The 415-nt window shown below is 52.8% G+C and overlaps 1 protein-coding gene across 1 annotated transcript in view; it reads left to right on the forward strand.

Moving 5' to 3' along the window:
• Positions 1-415, forward strand: part of LOC104495272 (histone-lysine N-methyltransferase ASH1L-like) — a gene marked incomplete at its 5' end in the record, with an annotated part of 33,141 nt that overhangs the window by 31,780 nt on the left and 946 nt on the right. The window contains one exon of the mRNA XM_010138221.1: positions 157-415. Coding sequence (XP_010136523.1) covers positions 157-415 — 259 coding nt within the window. The remainder of the gene's footprint in view (positions 1-156) is intronic.

Raw genomic sequence — 415 nt, forward strand, 5'->3', positions numbered from 1 at the left:
ACGCAGCCTCCCACTGGGGTCAGTATGAGTGCGTGTGTGAAATGACCGCGATTAGGAAGCCCCCGACCTACTGAGAAGTCCTTGAGTCACTAGAAATCGGCCTTTCAGGTGAGTGTTGGGAAAACCGTGGTGTTTAAACCCTTCTTTTCCTGATAGATCATCCTGGAAAACAGATCGCTCGAAACCGCAGATGAAAGATTTAAACCACGAAGAAGATTCTCTTCCACTTATTGAGGATGTCTTAGGAAACCAAGATCAAACGTCAAGTGAGATGCCTGGCCTGGAGGAGCCCGACAAAGAGGCCGTCTCTGGTGAGAGCTGTGAGGCCGATAAGAAGGTGGAAGAAAGCAGTTCCGACACGCGGCCGCTGTGCACCCCGGAGGAGAGGCGGCACGTGCAGAGGGAGGGACTGAAC

The sequence above is a fragment of the Buceros rhinoceros genome, unplaced genomic scaffold (assembly GCF_000710305.1).
Source record: "Buceros rhinoceros silvestris isolate BGI_N320 unplaced genomic scaffold, ASM71030v1 scaffold33746, whole genome shotgun sequence".
Taxonomy (NCBI): domain Eukaryota; kingdom Metazoa; phylum Chordata; class Aves; order Bucerotiformes; family Bucerotidae; genus Buceros; species Buceros rhinoceros.